This window comes from Balaenoptera acutorostrata, chromosome 17 (genome assembly GCF_949987535.1).
Source record: "Balaenoptera acutorostrata chromosome 17, mBalAcu1.1, whole genome shotgun sequence".
Taxonomy (NCBI): Eukaryota; Metazoa; Chordata; class Mammalia; order Artiodactyla; family Balaenopteridae; genus Balaenoptera; species Balaenoptera acutorostrata.
This window is the reverse complement of record NC_080080.1, coordinates 79,640,477-79,661,347: the sequence shown is the minus strand read 5'-3', so window position 1 is coordinate 79,661,347 and position 20,871 is coordinate 79,640,477. Positions and strand designations below refer to the sequence as shown.

General features: G+C 42.1%; 2 protein-coding genes across 7 annotated transcripts in view; both read right to left on the bottom strand.

The window, feature by feature from the left end:
* The window catches only part of TCEA1 (transcription elongation factor A1), a 33,105-nt gene extending 27,445 nt beyond the window's left edge, over positions 1–5,660 (bottom strand). For 4 of the 5 annotated variants that reach the window (XR_009005845.1, XM_057532476.1, XM_057532478.1 and 1 more), the window contains exon 1: positions 5,418–5,660. Coding sequence is in view for 3 of the 5 variants with exons in the window: in XM_057532476.1 (XP_057388459.1) it covers positions 5,418–5,480 (63 nt within the window). In the remaining 2 variants the exon portion in view is untranslated. The remainder of the gene's footprint in view (positions 1–5,417) is intronic. The other variant, XM_057532479.1, reaches the window with a different exon arrangement.
* Positions 5,661–13,213: 7,553 nt separating this feature from the next.
* Positions 13,214–20,871, bottom strand: part of LYPLA1 (lysophospholipase 1) — a 30,943-nt gene continuing 23,285 nt past the window's right edge. For both annotated transcript variants that reach the window (XM_057531894.1, XM_057531893.1), the window contains exons 6-9: positions 20,269–20,342; positions 18,052–18,153; positions 16,563–16,739; positions 13,214–14,958 (exon numbers count right to left, since the gene is read on the bottom strand). In XM_057531894.1, the coding sequence (XP_057387877.1) occupies positions 14,905–14,958; positions 16,563–16,739; positions 18,052–18,153; positions 20,269–20,342 (407 nt within the window). In that variant the 3' untranslated portion in view covers positions 13,214–14,904. The remainder of the gene's footprint in view (positions 14,959–16,562; positions 16,740–18,051; positions 18,154–20,268; positions 20,343–20,871) is intronic.

Sequence of the window (20,871 nt, the reverse complement as noted above, 5' to 3'; positions counted from 1 at the left end):
CAGAGGAGGAAATTAAAGCCCAGGTTAAGTTAAGAAACTTGCACAAGGTCACATGATTACTAACTAGAAAAGGTGAGATTTACCCCATTCTGTCAAAGGACACTTATTGCCTCTCAACAAATACCCAACTAGCACCATGTGCCAAGCTCTGCTCTGTGCTGAGGACACAGCAATGAGCACAACAGAAACCCTTTCTGACCTCAGCGAATTCAAAAATAGGCAGAAACCTTTCAGCATCTACTTCAAACCCTCAATTATACAAGAAAAAAACCTTAAACTCAGAGAAGGTAAGTGACTAGCCCGAGGCCACACTGATGGGTAATGTAAAGGGACAAGAATCCAGTTTCCTGACCCTTACACCACTGCTCTTTCCATGCCATAACCCCTCCCCCAACCCCCGTGGCAGTTCTGCTCTGTGAACTCCAATGAACAGCATTACCAAACAGTCCCCAATCATCACCTGCCTCTAAAGGTCAAGTCTACTAGATTGCAGCATCTCCTATAGACAATGATGCAAGAGAAAGAAAGATTCTACCTTAACTTCCAGAGTCAAATTTAGTTCATAGTACTGGCTAAAAAATAAATAGCTACCACACTACCATACGACATAGGTGGTACTCCTACCTGTCATCAGAAAGAAGTACTTTTATAAAATGTATACTGAAAACCCAGTATATACAAGACTGTACAGGATACAAAAATCCTTCTCTTCAAAGGGAGGTAAGAGAGAAGGAGCAACATGGAATATACAGTTGAGAAACGGGCTACAAGTATATGACTGATCTAGATTCAAATCCATGTTCTGTCATTTCCAAATTATAAGATATGGGGAATGTTACTTGGCCTTCTCAAGCTTCAGCGTCATTATATGTACATGAGCATAATACGCCAACCTTGAGTAGTTAAAATGGTCAAATGAGGTAATGTAACACATATGAAGTATCAATCTAGAGTGCCTAACAGAGGAGATGGTTGATAAGAGGTGTAAAAGATATAAAAATTATCTGTATCTACCATAACAATATTCTCAAAGAGCCATAAAGCCAGCATTTTAAGAGAGCATTATTTAAGCCCAATCAACTCAAAAACAATTCTTACTAAGAATTATGATGAGATTTTAAGGTCTAAAAAATTAAGATGCTACTTATTTTTTTAAAAAGGAAACAAATTATAAATATGTGAGTTACAGCTCAGCAACATCACTATAAACTAGGAAATATAAATTTACTATGTCGCCTCAAATTTGTAGTTACTCTACACCAAAAGCACAAGCAACAATAGAAAAAATATATAAATTCAACTTCATAAAAATTAAAAGCTTGTGGGAATTCCCTGGCGGTCCAGTGGTTAAGACTCAGTGCTTTCGCTGCAGTGGCCTGGGTTTAATCCCTGGTGAGGGAATGAAGATCCTGCAAGCCACGCAGCGTGGCCAAAAAATGAATAAATAAAAATTAAAAAATAAAAGCTTTTATTTTTATTTTATTAAAGTAGATTAGTGGTTGGGGTAGATATGGTGGTTACTTAATGGACAGTTTCTATCTGGAGCGATGAAAATGTTCTAAAATTAGATAGTGGTGATAGCTGCACAAATCTGCAAATATATTAAAAACCACTGAATTGTGTACTTTAAAAGGGTGAACTGTAATGTACAGCTAAATAAAGCTGTTATAAAAAATTGTGCAGTCATTCTAAATTTCAATTTATGCTAATTAATCTAACCCTGATATGGAAACCAAAGTTTTCTTTCTAACCCAGGTACAATAAAGACTTAGAAATGTACATATTTCAGGTATCCCTGCTCCTAGGAAATTCTAACACCTAGTTTCAGTTTCTCTCTCTGCAATTTAATTCTACTCAGCCCTGAGCCTTCAGTGCAGAAAAAATACACAAACCTCAACACCCCACAAAATGTGTCTGTGAGCTTGAAAATTCTACGCTCTCACCTGACTCCTCTTTCTACAGTCTAGTGCTATAAATCCTTTACAAAGATAACCCAGAAGTTTTTTTAGCCTTTACCATATCCTAGGTACTGCCAACAATTTCATATTCATCTAATCTTTACTAAACTATCTCCAATTTACTACCAAGAAAAACATTTTAGAGATGTTAAGAAGCTTGCCTAAGATCACACAGCTAAAGTTCAGAAGAGCCAGGATTTGAACCAAGATTAGGAGTCAAAGACTTGCTTACTGATAAAGTCAGAATGACAAGAAAAAAGCTATGTAAAAAACAGCTAATACCCTGGGGCTTCCCTGGTGGCGCAGTGGTTAAAAATCTGCCTGCTGATGCAGGGGACACAGGTTCGATCCTGGTCTGGGAGGATCCCACATGCTGCGGAGCAACTAAGCCCGTGTACCACAACTACTGAGCCTGTGCTCTAGAGCCTGTGAGCCACAACTACTGAGCCCGCGCGCCACAACTACTGAGCCTGTGTTCTAGAGCCCGCGAGCCACAACTACTGAAGCCCGCGCGCCTAGAGCCGGTGCTCCGCAACAGGAGAAGCCACCGCAATGAGAAGCCCGTGCACCGCAACGAAGAGCAGCCTCCGCTCTCTGCAACTAGAGAAAGCCCACGCACAGCAGTGAAGACCCAATGCAGCCAAAAATGAATACATAAATTTTTAAAAATACATTATTTAAAAAAAAAAAGCTAATACCTGAAAATTTGGCACGAATTCACGTGGTTCATCATGGCCTCAAAGTGTGTACTGTTTAAGATCAAGTACACACGTGAGGCAACACCCTGGGTAGTTCCAGGTCAAGATATTGTTGGGATATTTAGGGAAGCCCGTCTGCCCCATGACAGCAAGTGCCCTGGTCGTACAACTGTACCCAGGCAAGGTTCAGATACAGATGCAAGGGTCTCCTAGAGATGCTGTAGTTGAACAGAGTAGTACTGGCTTTGAAGCAAAATAGATTTAGATTCACATCTTCATTTGGTCTCTTTGTAGCTATTAGGCTTAAAACAATTCACTTAACTTTCTAAATACTTCATTTCCTCATTTTTAGAATAGAGATAATACTTATCTCAATAAACTGAGGAATAAATGAGATAAAGTAGGTAACTTAGTATAATGCCTAGCTCAGAGTAATAGCTCAATAAATGGTAGCTGTTTTATTATTACTTAAAAGTGACACCTACGGTTTTATTAAAACAATATCTAATAACAGCACTTAAACTGCAATTCAGAGGATAACTATTACTTTTCAAGCAAAGTTTACTTTTTCACAGTATCAAAATAATATAAAAAATAACTCACAGAGAAAATCTGGAAACCAGACACACAAAAAAGAGAAACAAATCTACCATAATCCTAAAACCCCCAGAATGACTTCTGTTAAATTACTGAACACTTAAAAAACTATTTATGGGCTGCTGATGTGCTCTGGAGGGCAGGGAGGGAGAGTCATTCAGACCATTTCCCTTTCTCTATTTCATTTGCCTATTTGAATTTCTGTAAGACAGACAGGAAAAGAGAGAAGGAAAAAAAAGTAAAAGAGCCAGTCAATTTTACCTTTCTTTTGGGGGGGCAAGTTTTTATACTGGTAAAGTTCTGTACTACTAGAAATATAAGATTTGAGAAGAAAAATGAGACTTGAGGATTATCTGCGGAGCTTATCCTCATTCTCCTGCTGACGCATTATGTGTTTATAATTTGAGAACTGCAGATAAATACAAACTGGTCTTCTCCATACTTGCTCACTAAGGAATTCCTCATTTCTAGGAAACGTCTATTTCAAGGAAAGGAAACAAACAAAAACACCTAGTGCACTAGATGATTAAAAGGTACACATTTTATAGCCTGAGTTCAAGAAAAAAATTACCCAAGAAACGGCCTTTTTCCCTAGGAGCCAGCTTCTACTAGGGGAGTCTAGGGTTCTCTAGGCAAAGAAAAAAAACTTGCCAGTTTAAACAGAATAACAGAAACGTTCAGCCCATCAAATATACAGAACTCATCACTTGCAGTGAGGAAAGAAAGGCCTGTATCAACAGAAAAAATAAATGACACAGGCAACGTCTGGAACAGAAAACAAACAGGAAATCCTTTAAAAAGCCAAAATTGCAAATCCAGATGAACAGGGTATGAAATTACACGCCGGGCAATGCACCTGCTAAAGGAAAAGAGGCGCACGCCAAGTCTGAAGTCTTAAGAATTCGGTGTTTAACACTACTTCTGCAGGCTGCCCAGCAGAAAACTCGGGTCCTGGCTTAAGCCACAACACACACTTCATTTAGGGAGGTGACCTGCTTGGTCTGACTCAGTTTCTTATTCTGTAAAATGAATGCAACACAGCTGTCGTGAGTCCCCAAAGAATTCTGCACAGACGCTTTGTAGCTCCAAAGTGCTGTGCAAATCAGAGCAGCCCTTCTCTCCTTCACATTCGTTTGACTTAGAATTTCAGAAGTTTAGCTGAAAATAGACGACTCGGAAGCAAGGGACTGAGAGTGGCCCACACAGGTGGACAGAAATGCAGAAACAGGAGCACTTCATACAAACCACAGGAGAACACGTTCACGTGCACACGTTATCAGTAACAGAAAACGCCACCGGTATCAACCGCAAGCCACTGAGAGAGGACCAGCAACGACATGTGTCCAGATCCAGCCGGCAGCACGGCCTCGTCGGCGGCAGTGCCTTAAACACAGCTCCCCGCACTCCGCGGCCTAACAAGATCCACTTTTTCAAAAAAGTTTAGCAACGTGCCAAGTACACTGGCGTAATTCACCTTTTTTAATTGCTAAGCAAACATGCAGGGCAGTTGAGACTATCAAGGGAATGTTCAGCCTTCCTCAAAAATAAGATGCAGGAAATTCACGTTTTGCTTTAACAGTTTCATGTCTAAAACTGATCACAAACCTCTGTTTGATGTTGTTTTCTCGCTGCTGGCCAATGAGCCCGGGAAAGAGAACGAACTCTTTCAAACAGGGAGGGCTCTCTGCACTCTCCAGCTAAACCAGCGAGGCTTTACCACCGTCACGTTTAAAATAACGAGGAGGACGCCTCGATGGAGTTTACCGGGCTGCGCTAATCACGAGGAGCCTCGGGCGCCCAGAGCGGGTCCCAGCGCCGGTGGCCGCGGGACCGGACGCCCTCCCCGGGACCCCCCCCCAGGACCCCCTCCCCGGGACCCCCCCCCAGGACCCCCTCCCCGGGACGCGGCCGCGGGACAGGACGCCCCCCAGAACCCCTGCCCGGGACGCGGCCGCGGGACACGAAGCCCCCCCAGAACCTCTGCCCGGGACGCGGCCGCGGGACACGAAGCCCCCCCCTCCCCAGGACCCCCTCCCCAGAGCGCGGGCCTCGCCGCCGTCACGCGGCACCCGCCGCGCTCACCGCGGCCCGGAGCCCCCTCAGGCCGACTGGCCCCCGCCCGCCGCCCGGCCTCCCTCCGGCCCGCGCCGCCCGCCGCGCTCACCGCGTTCTTCTTCTGCACCATCTTGTCCATCTTCTTGGCAATGCGGACCACCTCGTCCTCCATGGCCCCGGCAGGCCTGCCCCGCGCCGGGCCGCGGGGGACGGGAAGCGAGCGGAGCTGGCGGGGCGGCGGGTGAGCCCAGGCGTCGGCAACGGCCCTCAGCAGGCCTGACCGAGGCGCTTCCTCACTCACGGAGCCCGCGGCGGCGTAGGCGTCGGCGGCAGCGGCGCTCCTCCCCCTCAGGCAGCGCCAATCGAGCTCCGCGCGCGCCGAGCAGGGGCCTCCAATCGACAGCCGACCAGCTGGGCAACAAGCCCGCCGGGCCGCAGGCTTTCTCCGGCTGTCGTGAAAGTGGGCGGGCCGCGCGGCCGAGCTTTGCGCGCGCTCCCTCCGGCCCCGCCCCGCCCGCCCAGCGGACCCCGCCCCCTGTTCCCCGTTCCCCGTCCCCCGGTCCCCCTTCCCCGGGCTGTGGCGCCCGCAGAGAGCCCCGGGGCGCCGAGCCCGGCGGCTTGGGACGCTGGAACGTGGGCGGCTTTTGCAGTCAGTCGGAACCCCAGCATTTTCCCCGCCGTCGACGGCTGCCTGGAAATCAGATTCCCCATCCCCCTAAATAGGTCTTTATCGTAGGAATGTGACCATTGTAAGCGCTTCCTCTTTAAAGTCGTTTGTAAGCGCCGTAAAGCCGGAGACCCAATCTTGTTTGTTTCCTGACTCAGAATGTTGGACGCAGTACCTTGAATACAGTTGAGTAATAGTTGACAGTAACGTTCTCATCAAAGAAGTTAATGAAGGCATCTCGCCTGCTCTGAAGGTCAGTGAGGAAGTTGACGTCCTAAAGGGTTATGACTAACAACATAAAGCCAAGGTGGAGAATTGAAATGATCAATACTGGAGAGTATAGGCTCCTTCAATAGGTCTTTGCCCAATTAACGCCCTTGACTACCATCTCGTGCAGTTTGCAGACCTATCCCCACACCCAATTTAACCATCATTAGTCAAAATTCACCACCTAATAATGTTTTTTCTATACTATGATGTCAGGTTTTGTTCTACCTCAGTTATTTGGGGGAAAGAGTAACTTGAACCATGTCCCTTTTTATTGATTTATTTATTTTCATCTTAAAATTGTCTTTTATTATTGATTCCCAACTTAAATTGCAGTGAAAATATGCGATTGCAAAGTTACTGGTTCTAAGGTATTTACTGAGATTTGTTTTATCAATTTTTATAAATATTCTATGTGTCCTGAAAAAGAATGTGTATTCTATAACGGCAGATGTGAAGTTCTATGTGGGCCCATTAGCCCGAAATTAATTTTACTGTTAAAATACTTATACCTCAGTTTGTTGTCCACTTGATGCATCAGTTAATGAGTATGTACAAATCGCCATTTATGTTTGCAGTTTTGTACATTTACTCTAATAATTGTCATTTTTGGTTTTTTCCAAAGAATCGGCTTACTATACTTTCACTGTGGTAAAATACACATAACACTGTCAAATGACAAAACTGAAACAATTTAGTGATGAGTCTGATGTGCTTTATCCAAAGGAAAACAATCCATGGACTGGGGAGTACCTTGCCTCACAAGCAGTGGCACACTTTTCCAGGGGTGTTGGGGGCAAGAGTTAGTTTTACAGAGCTTACAAGAGGCAACCTGGAAACACTTAATTTTGTTAAAATGGCAATGATAAATCTTCATGACCTTGGATTTTGCAATGGTTTTTTAGGTATGACACCAAAAGTACAAGGAACAAAAGGAAACAGATAAACTGGACTTTGATGAAATTAAACAGGTTTGCACATCAAAGATTGCTATCAAGAGGAGAAAAGACAGCCCACCAAATGGGAAACAATATTTGCAAATCATATCTGATAAGAACCTAGTGTCCTGGACATATAAAGCAGTCTTAAAACTCAACAACAAAAAGACAACCTGGTTAAAAGTTGGGCTAAGGACTAGACATTTCTCCAGATGTATAAATGGCCAACAAGCACGTTAAAATATGCTCAACACAATCAGTTATTAGGGAAATGCAAATTTTAGCTGCATGAGATACCATTTCACATCCACTAGGATGGTTAGAATAAAAGTATGGATAAAAACAAGTGTTGACAAGGATGTGGAGACAGTGGAACCGTAGTACAAATCTGGTGGGAATGGTATCAAAATTTGGGTGGGGGGAGAGATTTGCCGTCGTTCCTTCAAATATTCTTGCTGCCTCTCTCTTCTCTCCTAGGACTCCATGATGTGTATGTCATATACTTGATGGGTTCCCACAGATTTCTTAGGCTCTGTTCATCTTACATATGTAAGATGTAACCAATGGAGAAAACTGGGTGAAGTGTACACAGGACCTCTCTGTACTATCTTCATAATTCCCTGTCAATCTATGAATGCTTCAAAAGGAAAGTTGTGGGTTTCTTATATACAATGGGAGGGATGACAGAAGTTGAAATATTCTATGGTTCTCCTATTTTCGGAAAGTAGATGAGAAATAGTCATTCCATTTAGATTAAATATTCACAATGTAAGGCTAACTAAAAAAGAATACAACGATATGTAGCTTTCAAACTTGTAGGGGTGGGGATGGAATAAAGCTCAATTTTTCTGCATCCTCACCAGCATTTGGCATTGACATTATTTTTTATTTTAGCTGTTCTAATAAGTATATAGTGATATTTCATTTTGGTTTTAATTTTTCACTTCCCTAATGGTTTAGCGATGTTGAATGTATTTTCATCTGCTCGATTACCATCCATGTCGCCTCTTCAGTGAGTATCTCTTCATGTTTTTTTTGCCTATTTTCTAATTGGATTTTTTTTAACTGTTGAGTTTTGAGAGTTCTTTATATATTATAGGTACTGGATTATGTGGGTATGTGGTTTGTAGATATTTTCTCCCAGTCTTAATTTGTCTTTTCTTCCTCTTAACAGGGTCTTTGAAAGAGCCAAAGTTTTAGATTTTGAGGAAGTCCAATTAATTTTTTTCTTTGAGGTATTATACTTTTGCTGTCTTATTTAGAAACACTTCAAGCCCTAGATCCTGAAGATTTTCTACTGGGTTTTCTTCTATAAGTTTTATAGTTTTATATTTGATGTTTAAGTCTATGATCCATTTTAAGTTAACTTCTGTATAAGGTATGAGGTCTAGTTCGAGGTTCATTTCTTTGGCTTTGGATGTCCAATTGCTTCAGCACCATTTGTTGAAAGACTATCATTCCTTCGTTTAATTGCTTTTGTACCTTTGTCCAAAACCATTTGGCTGTGCTTGTGTGGGGCTATTTCTGCTTTATTTTGTTCATCTATGTGTCTCTCTCTGCCAATACCACATAGTTTCGATTTCTGTCACTGTATAGTAAGTCTTGAAATCCAATGGATTTCTCCCACTTTCTTCTTTTTCAATACTGTTTAATCTATTCTGGTTTCTTTGCCTTTCCATATAAATTTTAGGATAATCTTGTGTATAGCTACAAGAATCTTGCTGGGATTCTGAGAGGTATTGCATTAAGTTTTCTATCCACTTGGGGAGAAGTAACATCTTTACTATACTGAGTCCTCCAATCCATGAACACGATGTTTGTCTCCATTTATTTACATCTTCTTTGATGTCTTTCATCAGCATTTTGTAGTTTTCAGCCTCCAAATCCTATACATGATTTGTTAGGTTTACACTTAGGTATTTTTTCTTTTGGGCAATAATAAGTAGTATTGTATTTTAAATTTTGGTTTTCACATGTTCCTTGCTAGTATATAAAATACAACTGATTTTGGCAGGTACTTCATTTTTATCGTGTTTCAGCTCCCAAGTTAGTATTAGTTTCATGCAGTCGGTGCTTGTTTAGTTACCCAAATGTTTACCACTCTTTCCCCATTCTTTGCATCTCTCCTTTCCTCTGGCTCATTTTTTTTTCTGAAAGAACACCTTTTAACAGTTCTGTCAGTATTCTTTTTCTCATAAACTTTCTATGTCAAAGTGGTTTTCTTTTGCCCACTGTGAAATGAGTTTGACCTCTGTAGAAGTTCCCAATTGTCCTTTTCTCTCCCACTTAGATGTTATTCCATTATCTTCTGACCTCTGGTGGTGTTTTTCTTAAGTATGCTGTGTGACAGTGAAAGCAGGCTCTCTCTGGTTGCTATTAAGATCTTTTTCTATGGTGTGCAGTTTTGCTTTGCACCATGAAATGTCTCTTTAGAGACTTAGTTTATTTATCCTGTTAGTAACTCATTTTTCTTCCTGAACCTGAGATTTCTTACCTTTCCTGAAGTCTGGAAAAATGTCAGTCATTTTATCTTCATGTATTGCTTCTCTCCCATTCTCTTCTCTCCTGCAACTTCCATTAAACTTTATATTGGGCCTCTTAATTTTACTTTTCTAGTCTCTTACCCTCCCCTTTTGCTTGCTGGGATTTCTTCTGAGTAAATTCCTCAGAGCTTTCTTTCATACACAATTTCACACACATACACGTCTGTTGTGTCTAATATGCAGTTGTTTTTTTTTTTAATATTTATTTATTTGACTACGCCGGGTCTTAGTTGCAGCATGCAGGATCTTTAGTTGCAGCATGTGGGATCTAGTTCCCTGACCAGGGATCGAACCCAGGCCCCCGTAGTGGGAGCGTGGAGTCTTAACCTCTGGACCACCAGGGAAGCCCTTAATATGCAGTTTAATTCATCCATTTGAATATTTTTTGTAGGTCAGATATTACAGCTCAAAATCTGAAGAACAAGGAGTATGGGGTTTCAGTTTGGGAAGTTGATAAAGTTCTGGAGGTGGATGGTGGTGATGGTTGCACAACAATGTGGATGTAATTAATGCTACTGAACTGTATAATTTTAAAGTGGTTAAAACTGTAAATTTTGTTACATTTTACCACAGTAAAAATATCTGAAGAATAGAAAAAGCACATCCAAGGCCGGCCTTCTCCCCTCCTTTCCTTACCTGCCTCATCCGTTCCCCGATCCATAACCACTTTTATGAGATTCTTCTTTGCATCCTTCTCGCATTTGAGGTTTTCTTTTAATGCAAATTCTAGCCAAGTCAAATATATGGTCTTATTTCCTCCCCTTTGTTTTTTACATTATTTCTTCATCAATAATGTATTCTGAATCCTTCCCAAATTAATACAGAGCATCCTCATTCTTTTTTTATAGCAGTGTAACAATCCATTGTGTAGGCGGAGGGTAGTTTATTTAGCTGGTCCACTTTTATCCCACGTTGGGTTGTTTCAAATATTTTACCATCATAAATAATGCTTCTCCATTAAGATTTTTCACTTGAGTGGTTATTTTTCACTTCTAGACATTTTCTTTTTCAAAGCTGCATTTTCTTTTTTTATATAAATTTATTTATTTATTTATTTTTGGCTGCGTTGGGTCTTCGTTGCTGCGTGCAGGCTTTCTCTAGTTGCAGCGAGCGGGGGCTACTCTTCGTTGTGGTGCGTGGGCTTCTCATCGCGGTGGCTTCTCTTGTTGCGGAGCACGGGCTCTAGGCGCATGGGGTTCAGTAGTTGGCACATGGGCTCTAGAGCGCAGGCTCAGTAGTTGTGGCTTAGTTGCTCCGTGGCATGTGGGATCTTCCCTGACCAGGGCTCAAACCCGTGTCCCCAAAGCTGCATTTTCTGATACTGTGTCCTTCTTCTCACTTGTCTGTTCTTTTCTCTGGTTGGTTAACTCTCTCATACCATCTATCCTCTTAAAGTTCCTGAGAGCCCAATGATACCTTTACCTTTTGTGTCACCTCGTGTTCCTGTGTAGGTAGTTCTCTCATAGGCTTCATCCTTTGGGGGTGTTGAGCTCACTTTTGGCAGGGCTAAATTAGCCAGCCTGGGTTCAGAATGTCACTCTCCATAAAGAATCTGTTTGGGGACTTCCCTGGTGGCACAGTGGTTAAGAATCCACCTGCCAATGCAGGGGACACAGGTTCGAGCCCTGGTCCGGGAAGATCCCACATGCCGTGGAGCAACTAAGCCCGTGAGCCACAACTACTGAGCCCATGCGCCACAACTACGGAGCCCACATGCCTAGAGCCCGTGCTCTGCAACAAGATAAGTCACCGCAATGAGAAGCCCGCCTAAATAAATAAACAAATAAAAAGAATCTGTTTGCCTCTTCCAGGTGCCCGAGGGGCAGAGCCAGTCTGAGGAAATTCTTTTTTTCTTTTTTGTCTCGCCTTGCAGCATGCTGGATCTTAATTCCCCGACCAGGGATCGAACCCAAGCCCAGCAGTGAAAGTGCCGAGGCCTAACCACTGCACTGCCAGGGAAGTCCCCAAGGAAATTGTTGATATTAACTTAGAAGCTTATGTGTTTCCAGGCCACATTAATAGTATAAATTCAAAATCCAAGTATCTATGAGGACAAGCTTCTGGTTAAACAAATTCAAGTGAAGAGCTCCCTTCTCTCTCACTCAGAGCCCAAGCCAGAACAGACACGCTTCCCCATCGCTTCCTGGCAGTCAGACTTTTTTCCAGTTCACCTTGTGACGAAGAGCGCAGCCCTTAAAAGGGTGCTAGCTTCATAACAGTGAGTTATTTCTGAGACCCCGAGTCAAGTGTGCCGTGTGGGTTTTAGGTCCCTTTTCAGTTCTCTCTGGGTACCGCAGGATGCAATTTCTTTAGGGCAAGCTGATTCTTACCCTAGTTTATTTAGCATTTCTAGGTGTTTTGAATTATATGAAATATAAGTTTGTGCTGTATTTATTTACTTATTCATTTATTTATGTTTAGAAGCATTTAAATTACCTCACAGGGGCACAGGGCAAGGCAGGGGACCGCACAGTAATCAAGGCACAGCATTTTGAACTCTGGCTCTTACACATGATAGCTCTGTAACCACAGGCAAACAGTTCATCTCTCCAGGGATCAGTTTCCTCTTCTGTAAAATGAAGATAAGGTTGATGTGAAGATTATATGAGGAAAGGATATAAAATGCTTAGTACAGTGCCTGCCTGGAATATATTAAGTACTTCACAAATAAACAAATTTTCACTTTTTAGTAAATTTTATGAATAAAATGGTATGTTGTTAGGAGGGTGTCATGTATCTACTTCTAAAAAGTAGCAATAAGAAGGACTGCAGTAGTAGGCAAACCTCCCAGTGACTCACATACATAGACACTGTCGTTACCTGTCGACAGACGTAAACGATACCACGCTCTGACCACATCTGATTGTGAACCAAGAGTTTCAAAAGGATGATGAAATCAAAGATCATCACGTGAAATACAATGCTGCTGTGAAGAAGGATAAATCTAAAAAAGAGCTGAAGTTGAAGACAGCATTACAGTACAGAACTCTCTTACCACGAGGGCTACCCCAAAATGGAACAAGCAGCCTCGCAAAAATGTGAGCTGTCACTTTATTCAAAAGCAGAAGCTGAAGGACTGCTTAAGAGGCAGAACAGACGGGATTCCTTACTGGGGAAGGTCAGAAATCAGCAGTGAGATAAACGGAGAAGAAACTACTTGGATAACTGATTTGTGACACTAATTTAAAAAATCCCATGACTACTACATGGAAGGAGAAGACAGAGGGAAACACCAAACTTCTTAAATAGGTTAGGAACACTGAAAATCAAACTGAAGGTTGGTTCAGCTTGTTCGTAACACTGAGGAATAGGAAGCCTGGGCCCCGCCTGGAGAAGAGCCAGACGGGGGCCACACCACCATCAAACTTCCCTCTCAATGTGTGTTCCTGGGATTACACTGTCGCTTTCCTCCTTTTCCTTACAGACAGCCATTCCAAGGAAACCCAAATGTTAAGAAGAGTAATATTCCAAAGAGCCAGTGACAGAAAAGTCAGAATTACATTTTATTTCACATTGATAGAAACCGTGAAAAAGATTTACATTTTCCCACGTTACAGCACATTTCAATGGAATATTTCTTGCCATAAATTAGATCTTGCTGATTTGTGTAAGTGAAACAACAGTTTATATTCCTCAAGATAAAAGCAAAATGACTTAGTAAATGATTGTTTAAAAACTGTAAGTCCAGACATAAACGTATGGCTTCATTATTAACATCCTACACTGTCCATACGAAATCATTTCCATCGTCATGTAGCACCCATTTATAAAGATGCGTTCCTAACGGTGTTCTAGTCAGTTGGAATACAGCAGAAAAATTAACAACAGTTCAGAAATATCAGGCGTACATTTTTGCTACATATTAAACTGGGTGGTAACTACACCACATGTATTGAGTTCTGACTAACTTTTATTACCCATAAACTTGTTTTCAAATAATGTTAACCAATAATCTGAAAAATCTATTTAAAATCAAATAATTGCTACTTTTATGTTTGCACAGAAACTAACTTAAAAAGATCCTCTCTGACTACAGTGAAAATTTCAAATAAGTCCACTGGCAGATAAAAGTAAAGCAAATTTTTCAAATGGATTGTTCATTTCCTACAGCAGTCGGTTTCAAACATGTGCAAAGTAAGTAAACTAAAACTCTATGCTATGAGGAGAATCATCTTAGAACAAATCTTAGAAATTACAGTTTGTAAGATCAGTCTTAAATATTTCAGAACATACTAGAATATGACCTAATTATTCTTTCAGTTAATTACAGAAATATACAACCACAGATTATTCTCGTTACCTGGACTAAAGATTCGAGTAACTCTGCAGGCCTAAACTGCAGACAAAGGTCCAGTTTAAGAAGTAGTGTAGAAACTTTGAAGGGATGTCTGGCTTCTTTCTACAAGTATAAATACATTTTCAGTGCCGTCATGTCTGTGATTAAGAATGTCAAATTACAGCACGTATTGACAGCAGATGTCTATGGCAAGTAGGCAATATTTGGTCTGTTATGAAGGATAAAAAAGAAGAAAGAACACATTTCTTTTCTAGGGAGGAAAAAAGAGTATTAAATAGAAATTATATTCAGGAAAGAAAAACCTGGTCCCCAAAATAAAAGGGCCATTAATTGAAGACAGCAATATTTCTCTTTATTGACACTTAGAAGCATTATCCCTATTATTAGGAATAATGTAATAACACCTCATTCTTATTATGTATTATAATCATTAAGTACATATGAACACATATATAAAAATACAGATACTGCATGGTGACTAAGTAATTTGGGAATAAGTCCAGAGTCTAAGTCACAGCATGCATAGACTTTTTATGTCTTAACTGCTCATTTATACCTGAACAAGTTTTCATTAAGCATACTAATAATTTTCAAGTGATGTAATAAAAAATCTGGTTGCAGTATTTTATTATTTTGCTGAATTACATATGAGAGAAAGAAGCTAGCTGCTTCACCTATTTTAATACTAATATATGCTGGATCATGTTATACAAATACATACATAGAAACTTAAAAGATCATAAATTTCCCGTGAGGAGATTTATTTAGTATGTGTCATTGGTGTGTATTTGCAAAACACTTTAACACTGCAAACATCAGAGGTTTCAAGATCGGGTACGACAATGATGCTGGTGTGCACTTCTCCACAAGGCCTCTTAGTGACGTCAATCGATGGGAGGTAGGAGTTTATCAATGAACTGCTTGATATCCATCATTTCCTGTTTGGAATAAAGAGATTATTAATATGCAGTTACACAAATCAGAAATTAAATCCCCACTAAATACAACTAAAACCACATTTTTACTACAATTACATAAAAAGTGGTGAAAGAGAAATGAGGCGCCGATAGAAATTAGAAAACATTTCCTACGATGATTATTATTGTAATTCAATGATCACTCTCACGTATTATGAAGTCCTATGACAATGGTCTGCATTTGCACTGCTTGAACAAAACAAAACACTGGGGGTGGCGGGGGGAGAGGAAGGGGGTCTAAAAGTGACAGTAACCACGCAGAGAAGACTTGGCACGTACACACCTGCCGTCAACCACGTGTCCGCGCCCAGCTTCTAACACTCCCTCATTAGAATGAAATGCTAAATCAACAGCACCAAATGCTCTGTGCCTTTCAAAAGGATTCACACACAACCAGCCAGCTGAGGCTGAGGGGAGCAGGCAGGCCTGGAGAGACGCAGAGGTGAATCCATCACAGAGGAAACTGCTCGACACCTCCCGCGTCTGGCCCAGCTTTCTCACTTCCCTCAAACACGTTTCCTGCTGCCACCCCTAGTATTTCACAGCTGAGCCTCCTAGACCCACACATGAGCATGCAGAGGACCTTCAACCGCGCCACTTCCTCACTCGGGAAAGAAGGCACGGCACGGCGGTGGCCTGTCTCACCCGCTGTGTGGTTCCCAGGGGCTCCTGCGACACCACCTCCTCCAGCCCCACCTCCTGTCCCTTCCTGCCCCGAACCATTCGTCCAGTGTTCTCCAGTGTGGTGAACGGAGTCTCATCCACACACACACAGCTGCCTGCGTTTGCTCCTGAAGCCTCAATGTGCTGACTCAGAGGCACTGAGTCTGGAGTCCTGGCATCTGTGTGTTTGTTAAGCTCCGGGGGCGCCGGGTGTGCTTTGAAAGCCACTGCTCTGGACCCTCAGCCCCTCCCTCCTGGTACCCGGCGTGTCGCCCTTTCCGGATTCAATGCATCATCAGGGGCTCAACTATGTTCTCAGTAACACCTAGAATCCCAGGTTCCCCGTCTTTCTGGGTAAGTCATATTACCTGCCTTCTCTGTCCCGAAGCAAATGATTTCGCCAGCTGACAGTTGCAAAAAATGTTAACTTGGACTGTCTCAGTGCTTAGCAATTGATTTTTATTCTAGTCCTTTTCAAGCCTCCAAACCTATCCTGACAACCCTCATTCTTACGATCACCCATCTCAGTTTTTCAGAGTACTTTTAAAAAACTTCTAATATAACACATATCGCATTCTGCTTTCTATATAGTTACTTGGATATATATCCTTCTCCCTATTAAAAATTTTCATTTTAAGTAATCTACTTTAGATTTTAACAGAGAAATGTTTTTTATTTGTCCTTGAATTATTTACAGTGTTTACATGTAATAAGAAATGAGTGAATGTCTGTTGAATTAACTTGCATAAACTTTGATCTAAGTCCTACTAACCTATGGTTCAATGTGAATTCATTAATTAACTTCTTTAAATCCCCAAGCAGTCAAATGTTATTTATCTTAAAAATATCACATGCAAACAGTTGCAGACGTGTCTCTAAAATCACTGCTTCCAAACACTCACCTGTTGACATGAACTGTGCATCATGCCTCCATAGGTTTTGAAGGTTACATTGGTTGGATTTACCAATGTCTTTAGCCTTTCAGCAGTAAGAGAACCAAACATGAGGGGAACTAAAGGATCCAAATCTCCATGGCACTGAAGAATAGAAATGTCTCTATTCACGCCACTGATGGGACCCTGCAAAAAACCAGAACAGGACCAGGATTATTTATTCAGGTGTGTGGAGCATTACGCTAGGCACATACAACACGTGCTTACTCACATTATAGGTTACATTTGGCCACAGAAATAAAATTCCTCCCATCCTTATACCCCCCCATCTCTTTATTTAAACTTTTATAGGACATATGATTACCCTGCCGTGTACTGTATGTCTTCCTAATGAATCAGTTCCTGAAACACACTGTATCCTAATCGTATGTTCGGGCGGCTGGACACGAGAAGTATGTTTCAGCTGAGTCATGTTCTTTGCAGCTCTTATTTGATTTTTTAATTTTATTTTTCTTTAAGAATGTGTATTTAATTAATTAATTAATTAATTAATTTAAATTTTTGTCCGCGTTGGGTCTTTGCTGCTGCGCGCGGGCTTTCTCTAGTTGCAGCGAGTGCACGGGCTTAGCTGCTCCGCGGCACGTGGGGTCTTCCTGGACCAGGGCTCGAACCCGTGTCCCCTGCATTGGCAGGCGGATTCTTAACACTGCGCCACCAGGGAAGCCCCTCTTATTTGATTTGAATAAGAAAGTTAATAAACAGCACTTACTATGTGCAAGACACCAAAGGGTTACTATATAGTGATAAGAAAAAAACCCCTAGGTTTAAGGATGAATTTGAAAATAAAATAACGTCCATATCCCCCACGTGTACTATATCTTGCTTTATACTGTTGAGTATTTAGAAATTATATTCTACACTAAAATTCTGCTACCAAGCAATGAACATACTGAGCATTCAAAAACATCATTTCTATGTGTAAAAAATAGCCCTAATTTTGATATATATCTTAAAATGTACCAAAGACTTCAAATATAGAATTTATGACAATAAAGACTTCCTTCCTCCTTCCCTCTCCCTCCCTTTCTTCCTTTCTTTTTTTAAGGACTCATTTCTTATTCTATTCCACGCAACCCACAGTAAAGACAGTGTAGTATACAGATAAAGCCTAGCAATAGTACATCACAAAAGTCTAAGGCAATTCTTTTTAAAAAAGGATGACTGATGTAGACTACGGGCTTTGAGTGACACTGATGTGTCACCGTAGGTTCACTGGTTATACCAAATGTGTCCTGTGCTGTGGGATGCTGATGGGGGGCTGTGCGTGTACGGGGACGCGGGTATATGGACACCTTCTGTACTTGCCGCTCAATTTGTTGTGAACCTGAAACTGCTTTAAAAAATTAAGTGTATTAATAATCATAACGTGACGGTGTCCTCAACATCATCTGCCATCCCTCAGCTCAGTGCTGCCGCGCTGCAGGCGTGGGCCAGGCACCTGGGGAAAGGAAGTCCGCAGGGGCAGCCAGCAGCTGAGAGCGGTGACGCCGGCCAGCTTCTGCTGTGTGGTCAGTGCCGTGTACAGAGATAAAGCTCCTCCCTGGAAAGACAACAGGGAAAGTCAGTGGGACACAGCTTCTGCCGGCAGCAACGGGAGTGATTCTTGTTATCAACACCGTTCATAAAATAATCAAAGTGGGTGGCTGACGCCCAATACAATAGGCAAACTGGTAGAAATACATGCACACCCCGCCGTGTCCGCAAGGACCTGACTCTCCACACTGAAGACTGTCGTGAGACCACAGCAACTGCCCAACCAGCCAACGGCAGAGCCCGCTGCTGCCCTGACAATGCTGTAGGGACGCTCCGAACTTATAGTTACTATTTTCTTTGTTTTGGCTGCACCGTGCATCATGTGGGATCTTAGTTCCCCAACCAGGGATCCAACCCACACCCCCTGCAGTGGGAGCGTGGAGTCTTAAGCAGTGGACCACAAGGGAAGTCCCCTAGAGTAACTATCTCCTCCTCGGCAAAGTGGTAGGTAGAAAATCGAATCTGGTCTTAAACTGGTATTACTTTCCAAAACAAGAACTCACGAGAAGGACCCCGCGGCGGACACCTCTGGAGCACAGGCCGCCGGCTCACAACACCCGTACCCTGGGGCCTGCGTGCCCGCTGACCCGTGCCCACGGCTCACGGGGGCCACGAGAGGACCTGAGATTCTTTCTCATCCGAGAGATTTTAAAACTGAAATTCAGAGACCGTCAGTCTCTCTTTGTGTGGCTGGAACTATAACATGTAAACTCAAGAACGGGAAAAGCCACAGGCAGCAGACGGCCAGCTGCAGACAGACAGGCGAGTGAAGCCGACGGGCAGAGAAACAGGTGAGAGACAGCCCCGATGGCTTCCCGAGTCCCGGTGCCTCCTGGGGCCTTGCTTCATTCTCATCCGTGGCCTCCGTGATGTGACCCCAGACTCGTAACTTACTCTTTTTTGCCTAAGGTGTTAGGAGTTGGTTTCTGCAAGCTACAGTCAACGAATCTCATAGACAGACTCCTGTCTGAATGAACCATTCATTTTTGTACCCATATTTATGTCACAGTGTGTAGTACAACGTACATTACCTGTGAGTTTCGACACATACCAAATCAATAACACGTCTTTTTACTGTATTATATCAACGACCTGTGTTTCTACTGAATTCTAACTTCTAAATGACTCCATAATTCTGACACTGCCCTAATTCAGGCAGTCTGGACACTCAATTGTTGACCCAGAGGATTTACAGACTGGCAGCTAGGGCAGCTCGGGGTGAGTGACATGGCAAACAGGTGATGAGCTGAAATTAAGATGTAAACTCAGTATGATGTAACTGTAGAAAAAGTATAGAAGGCAGGAGAAAAAGTACAGAAAGAGAAGAAAGATGCCGAAAAGAAACATCACATACTTTTATCTAGAACTTATCTTACACGACAAGAAGAGGGAAGAGGACAGAGTGGTGTTACCGAGACTGACTTCGCTCCCCCCCCAAGGACGACCACCATGTACTCAGGAACGGGGACCACTGAGGGGTCCCTGAACACGGGGTGAGGCTGAAGCACCCCCGACCCGGGGACCAGGACGGATGCAGTGGAGGTCAGGGAGCGGCCGGCGCAGCCCCTGCACTGGGGTCGCTTCGTGGGAGTCCCGACCCCGATCTCACCCTACCGCGATTACAGGGAAGTCCGCAGGGCTCGACCACTGGGAATCTGTGACAAACAGAGGGAAGGAATTCTCTGTTCTTCGACCTTATTATTCCACTGCTCGTCTTCTCCTGGGAAGGGGACTTAACACCTGCGTTTAGGCAGAGTTTTGTTCAGAGAGGTACAGAGTGTTAACTCAGACCTAACTGCATGTGTACTAGTTATTTTAGAAAAATGCATTCCAGGTTCCAATCAGTTTCCTTAATAAATTGACTTTCAAGACATAATCTATAGGGTGAAGGCTATCACTGAAGAGAGAAAACTAAAAAAGGAAAAGAGCATGACGTACTCTCTAATTAATCAATCATTATTTCTGGTCCATTCAAACTTAATCAGCATTAACAGTAAGTAATATATCAGATTCTGTAACATCTTCTAAAAACAGGATTCCTCCATAGAAAAACGATTGAAACTACAGACTTCTAGATAAATATACTGATGACACTGACATATCACCCAAACTTTTATCTTACCTGAGAAAATCCTCCCAAAATAATTCTGTTAGAAGGAATGCCATTCTTCACCTCTTGGTCTATCAAAGCTTTTACTAAAAATAACATAAAAGTTAAATCACCAATACTTTCAAAGTTAAGCCCATTGATATAATTTAAATAGGAAAAAAATTAATAACAGAAAAGCACAAAGTATATTAAAGGTCGAAACAAGTGAAAAACTTGGAGCACTCTATTAAAATACAAAACTAGAATGGATTTTCAAAAACTCAGGTTTTGCAGCTGTTACTTAAACTGTTCAACGGTTTGTTGCATCATCTGTAAACAAGGTTTTTCTCTCATCGACAGATGGCTATGGATAGTCCTTTATCCACGGTCCATTCTGCTCATACACATTTTACAGTTCTCGCTCTTCAATGAACCACAGGCATTTGTACCTAAAAGCTGCTATTTTTAAATCATAGGTAGTTAAGTAGTTTACATGGTTTGTGCCTGACGTTGTTTAAACAGTTCACTATATTATTTAAAAAAAAAAAGAAAAGATACAGTATACTTTTCCCTATAACCAGTAAACAATGCGGGAGAAAAATCAAATGACTTCTTTTGTTTCTGCAAAATACTCTG